The 6,774-nt window shown below is 26.7% G+C and overlaps 1 protein-coding gene across 1 annotated transcript; it reads left to right on the top strand.

Moving 5' to 3' along the window:
• The first annotated feature begins 637 nt into the window (after nucleotides 1–637).
• LOC126907276 (uncharacterized) lies at nucleotides 638–3,988 on the top strand. The gene is made up of 2 exons (XM_050688434.1): nucleotides 638–1,605; nucleotides 2,970–3,988. The coding sequence occupies exons 1-2, from the start codon at nucleotides 740–742 to the stop codon at nucleotides 3,814–3,816; spliced, it is 1,713 nt and encodes a 570-aa protein (XP_050544391.1). The 5' UTR covers nucleotides 638–739; the 3' UTR covers nucleotides 3,817–3,988.
• The last annotated feature ends 2,786 nt before the right edge of the window (nucleotides 3,989–6,774 follow it).

Here is a 6,774-nt window from a genome sequence, read left to right as displayed (position 1 = left end):
TAACAGAAATGACCTGTTTCTTTATCATTAAGAAGGCTGTAACCAATATTAAATGGAATAAATTCAGTTTTTAAAAATCAAAAAAATATTGGATTGTTAGTGAAAATTAATTATTATATATATTATATAACTTCATACCAATATTTTTCAATAAACAAATTACCTAACAAATTTTTCTTTTTTTAGATAAAAAATTAAAATGATATTATAGGAAATTACTGCTTGTATAGAGCAATGTTGTTTTGGTGGTGAAATAGTATTTTTTAATTAAAAATAGTAATATTTCCAACAGTTTAAATATTATTATTCAAATAACATTTTTGTGTTATAAATACTTTTAAATTAATTTTAGAGTATTATATCTTGAATATTTCTTTAAGACTTTTTTGTATTTGTGTTTTAAATACAAAATAATTTTAATTTTTGATAAAAATTTTAGAGATTTGAAACAAACCAAATTATTAAACTCAAAACAATTTCATTAAGTTATTTTCTATAGAATGTATACATTTTATTTTTTATTTTTACAGTAAAATATGACAGACTACTAAGTTCTAAATCAATAAAATCGATAGATACTACTATTTACATTATATTTTTTGTAAAATATATTTAAAATTATAAATATTACATTATACTAAAAAATTACAACAGTCAGCCAAAAAGAAATAGCGTAATTAGTCCACTGAATTCATTATAATTTATAAATTAGTTATAACTGTGTTATTTAAGAATAAAAATGTATAGTGGAATATTTATATTTGTATTTTTAAGTCAATTGTCTTTCGGATTTTTAACGACGATGTCTTCTGAAAAAAAAGAATATATAACATATCTAAATAATGTAGTCAAATACATATGTAGTCAAAAAGGATGGAATCATCTGGAATTGAAATTGTGTTTAATCGATGGTATACCTGTTGATGAAGTATTGGAAAGTGCTAGCAGTTCAAATCTTTTAGATGTATCAACTTTAATGATTATTTTACTGAATAATGTGTATGTTGAAGTAATAAGATCGTTCTTGGAGTTTCTTAGTTTAACTATAAGCGAGTGTGAAAAGTATTCTGACGATAATTTATTTAAAGAACTGATTGATTGTACTGAATTACTCGAGAATGGTGTAAAAAAATCTACAATTTTATTTGACAAATTATATAAAGCAACGACGTTTATCAGTTATTTAGATATAAAATATGCATTTTCTAAAATACAAGGCAACCCTTTTGTAGTAGTTGATGAAATATATTTTGTCAAACAATTCGTAAGTTCCATAATATTAACAGATTGGTCATGTTATAAAACCCAAAATGGATATTTTGACAAAAATACAGCAGTAACAATTATATCCAATATTAAAAATTTTACAAATAAGGTATATGATATGTTATTCAACATTAAAGAGGGAAAAAAGATTTTAATAAATATTTCCTACCGAATAAATATTAAACAAATGATTGATATGGAATACAAAACCTGTAAAAATAAATACTCGAGTTATAATGACTTTATTTTACACGAAGTCGATACAGTTTATGATCATATTGCAAGAAATGAGTTTGATAAATTTGGCTTTAATGAATTACTTTCTCCTGTAATAAATGAGTGAGAAATAAAATTTTTAACTTAAAAATATTATAAAATAATCACATTAAGTTAATTAAATTAAGATGGCTTGTAATAAAATTATAGAATATTAAGGTTGTTATTGGTTTCATTTATAAATGCTAGGAGTGAATATTTTATATAAGATCAGAAGAGTCATTTTTTTTAGTTATTTTATGATTAAAGTTCGGAACATTATCATTGACATGGTGCCACGTCGCATCGTCATAAACAGTTGGACCAACACCTCATTTATCAGCTATCGCTCTCTTTGGGTCTTTTGTGTCTTTGGGTTTGACTGACCAACACCGCGTGCCATACGCCACTGCGCAAAGTTAAGCAGTGCCACGATATCATGCGAAAATTACTATTAATTGTGTTCGTCTCTTCAGTTCTTTTAAAACAATTTGTTGTTCTTTATAAATAATAAACGGGTCTATATCATCAAAACCAGTGTCGAATACATTATTGCGACATAATCCATGACATTTATAAAAATTTAGTCATCTTGAGTGCATCAATGAAAAATATAATTCGTGTTATTTTTAAACTTTAAATTTCAACACGTTACGGTTGGGTTTAAATCTAATGACCCAAGGCGTAGTAGAGACACACATTATCTTATTGCTAACCTAACGTGCGACTGAGAAAAACACGGTACTGAATCATTTTTGTACAAGGTGATACTGTATGAGTATTTTGGAATTTATTAAAACTTTCATATTTAGGTAGAAGGAAGAGTGCATTTTATGTTTAGTCATAAAATAAAAATACTACCTCAACCGTAATTTTTACTTTTAATAGTCAATTACTAAGATCATATTTAAATCTATAATTTAATGTGAGTTAAAAGAATTCAAACGTTTCGAAAAATTTTCAAAAACTGAAATTAAAAAAAAAATTGGTATGCGTAAATTGTCTTATTCATATCCTTCCTACATTTTGGTTTTTAATTGAATTTCCATAAACATCATATAAAAAAAACGTCGCTACCTATATGTTTATTTAAAATTCATAAAATGTTTAAAAAAGTTAACTTAATTTAAATATAAAAGACATCTATGATTTTTTTTTTTTTTTTTGGGTTATCGTCAAGTGCTGCCAAATTTGAAGTATTTTTTGAATATTTAAAATGAGGGATTTTTAAAAAATTTCAAAGAAATATTTCCAAAAACATAAAATTTGGTTTCCAATGATGTTTTGATCACAAAATTTGATCTGGTCAACGCTCGACATTTTTATCGACAAATAATATTAATATTAATAAAAATAATAGAATTTAATACATGTATTAAAACTAAAATTTGTAACGGTTTATTTTAAACATTAATAATATTAATTAAACTGGTTAATTTATATTACAGCTTTCCAACATTGGCACCACCAAAAGATGATCCATTTGTTTCAGGACTTAGAATAGCAGCTGTAAAGAATCTTATGGAAGTGATTAATTGGGATTCGTTGAATGGTATATCAATACAGGAACCTTATCAAACAATTAGTTTGAACCGTGTACTCAGAGATCCGGTTGATTATTATAATATTATTTTAAAAAAAAAATACATTTTAAGTTTCATCAAGTGTTGGTTTTTTAAAATATTAACAAAATATTTTTCATATTTATCTGCATTTATACAATTATTTAATGAAGAGAAGAATGATTTAGAGACTATTATAAAAAAAAATATGTATATTAAATCAGTACTTCAATTGTATAATACTTTAAAAAGCAATCTGGAATTTTTTAATAATATAAATTTAGCATTGATGATTTTAAAGAAATCATCGATTTGGTACCAAAATCACACAGCTTTATTTTTATCACCCATACAAAAATTTATAGATGATTTCATTAGTTCTATGAATGATAAAAATTTATTACGTGATAATTTTTTTAACAATGAAGATTGTGATAAGTTAATAATAGCAAAGTCATATCTAACAGATATAATAAATATCAAAAATCATTTGTATATTAAGTTACATGATATGAAAAGAAAAACAAAAAAACGATGTATTTTTGACACAAATTCCATTCTTAATATTAAATATATTAAAAACAACATGAAGGAAAATGCTATTGAATATAACATTACTACAGTTAACAACCCAATCACTAGCAGTCAACAGTGTTGTGAGGAATTGTACATTTTTTGTGAAAATTTTAACAACGTTGAACTTAAAAATCTTTGTTTTGATAAAATTTATTAAAATATTTTTTATGTTTTAAAAACTATTTATGGCATATTTTAAATTTTCATAATTTTCACTTCTAAATTCATTGTTAAGTTATTATTTAAAAAATACATGTAAAGTTGGATTATTTTATTTTTATTTGAGTAATAATGGTCCATATGTAGCTAAAATTTTTCATTATTGTTGAATATTCTTTATTTTGTAGTTTAAATAAATAATTTGGTAGAATTTAATGCATGGCTTCAATTTATTTATAGTAAAATAATATAATAATTTCATGAATATTTTTTTTACATTGAAATATATTTTTTGATTTATCATTTATAATTTTATATTACACTGAAAAAGTTGGATTACTGAATACCTATTAAGTAATCATACTTTTTTAGTTCATCCCATAATCCTTAAAAGGGTGTCAATTTTTTTTTTTTCAATTAATAATTTTTATAAATACTCATCTACACGCAGAATAAAAATAATTTTGAAATTTTTTTATCGATATGCTTAAAGTATAGTTTATTAGTCAAAATTTTGTGTGTTAACATTATCAACACAACAACTGATAAAACAAAAAGCTGTTAAATATTTTAATAAAGTCACAACGATAATAAATGTTCCGTATACGTGTATAATGACGTCATAAAAAAATAATTAGCAACTTTTCTTTGTAATCGTGTATATATGATACATACACATTAACTTAAAAATTTGAAACTTTAAATTAACAATAATAATAATAATCAAACAAAGTTATGTTAAGATTTCAAATGCTTTTTACTATTAAAATAAAACCTCAAATATTTTATTATATTTAAAATACGATTATCAAATTAAAAAACAAATTTGACACCTTTACAAAGGATTAATGGATTTATTTTATAAATATCATATAGCTAATAATTTAAGAACAGTATGTAAATAAAAGTTTAAAAAATAATTATTTTTATTCTGTAAGTAATTTAGTGAGTTAAGATAGAAGCATAATTCTATATTAATCAATTGAGGAATTGTAAAGAAGACCTACGAATTAATCCTTAAGAATTTTTTTATTCTTCATCAACATTTTTATCTATTAAATACAGTGTTAAAAAAACCCAGCACAGGGGTTCGCAGCATAGTTGGGTCAAGTATAATGATATCTGACAGTGAATAAAATCACTATCATAAAAAATGATTCGATGCAAATCTGTAGATAGTGTTTAATTTTAAAAAATTGGTGGATTAATCCAAAAGCTACATGATCTACTAGTTCCTTATTAATATCCTGATTAAGATATAGTATGTCAAATGAAAAAGAGATTTATTCTCATAAAAAATTGTATTGATCCATATATTTTTCAAAAAGTTATAGCATAACAAAGTTAAAAATGTAAATTATAAAATCGAGAATTTTCACACAAAAATAGCATTCGGTAGCTATTTTCACCGAGAAGATAAAATAAAGTCCGAAATTTTTTTTTTTCATGATAAAGTATATTACATTAGCCTTAATTTAAGATATATATAAAAGTGTCAGACCTTCCGGAACATTTTCAAAAATCAAGTTGAAAAAGTAAATTTTTTGTGAAAAAGTTGTCATTTTAAATCCCCCTCTGTGGGCAGATGAACGGTCAAATTTACAAAAAAATTATACCAAATGATAAGTAAAGACATCAAGCATCTATAAAAAAAAAAAATTATATTCATATGTTGGTCTGTGTGGCCTGTGCTAGCCTTTTCCTTCTCTCTGTTTCCTTCTTTTTCATTGTATCGATTATGATGTCCTCAACTGCTTTCTACTTTTCTTGTGATCTTAGCATTAATTCATTAAGGTTGTCCGCATTAATATTATTTTCATCAATCGCGGATCTGAGCGTTCTACGTTTGGCCTCAAATGCGTCACAATCGAACAGATTTTATTGTGCGTCATCCTCTATTTGCCCGCAGAACCAATACCTCGGCGGTTCTATTTTCTTGTACTCAAATAAGTACTTTGCAAAACATCCGTGCCCTGTTAAAGCTTGTGTTATATGATAATTTACTTTACCATGCTTACGGTTCAGCCAATTATATATTTTAGGGATGAGGCGTTTGGTCCATTTGCCCTTCTGTGATCCCTGCCATCTGCTTTGCCAGTCGGTTTGGAGCTTTCGCTTTGATTTTTCTCTCGTTTCTGCCATATTCTCTGTCTCTTTACTTGCTTTGTGGTTCTGCATTCTTTCTTTTGCTTGCAGCTCGATTGGGGATAATCCGGACAATATGTTAAGTGCCTCACTAGCTACTGTTCAGTACGCTGACGCTACTCTGATCATGATGGCCCTCTGACTCCTTTCTAGTAGTTTCTACCCTCCGGATGCCATTTTGTCAGCCCATACTTGGCATCCGTAGAGCATTTGGGATGTTATAACAGTCAAAAGTAATTTTCTTTTCCTCGCTTTTGATGTTTCTACATTTGGCATTATCTGTCCTAGGTTGTTTACTGACTTAATTGTTTTATCGGCTGCTAATCTAGCATGTTCTTTATAATTAAGCTTCCTGTCAAGATGGACTCCAAGGTATTTTATAATTTTCTTTGATGTTATCCTGATCCTCTTAGCGAAATTATTATTGTATTTTGCACTCTACAATTAGTAAATACTATGGCTTCTGATTTTTCTATGGCTACTTCTAGAACTACCCCTTGCAGCCACAATAAAGTTATTTCGGCTGATGTCTTTAGTAGTCGCTCGACTGTGCATGTTTTCCTTGCGGTGGCCACTATTGCCAGGTCGTCGGTGAATGCGAGGACTTCGACTCCAACTGGCATGTTTTCTCTAAGCAGTCCGTCATACAGTAGGTTCCACATGGTTGGGCCGATAACCGATCCCTGAGGTACTCCACTTGTCAATTCTATGGTCTTTATCGCTCCTCCTGTTGTGTAATTTAGTTTCCTATGCGAGAAGTAGCTATCTATAGTTCGGCAAAGACTTGTAGACATGGCTTCTAGTATTCTGT

Source organism: Daktulosphaira vitifoliae, unplaced genomic scaffold, assembly GCF_025091365.1.
Source record: "Daktulosphaira vitifoliae isolate Bord-2020 unplaced genomic scaffold, ASM2509136v1 Scaffold_5, whole genome shotgun sequence".
Lineage (NCBI taxonomy): Eukaryota > Metazoa > Arthropoda > Insecta > Hemiptera > Phylloxeridae > Daktulosphaira > Daktulosphaira vitifoliae.
This window is presented reverse-complemented; position numbering and strand designations above follow the sequence as displayed.

Excerpts from the sequence above, each read along its gene's own strand:
- LOC126907276 (XM_050688434.1), top strand. The coding sequence starts at position 740 with ATGTATAGTGGAATATTTATATTTGTATTTTTAAGTCAATTGTCTTTC. Across the intron at positions 1,606-2,969 it reads CTTTCTCCTGTAATAAATGA|CTTTCCAACATTGGCACCAC; the intron begins GTGAGAAATAAA and ends TTTATATTACAG.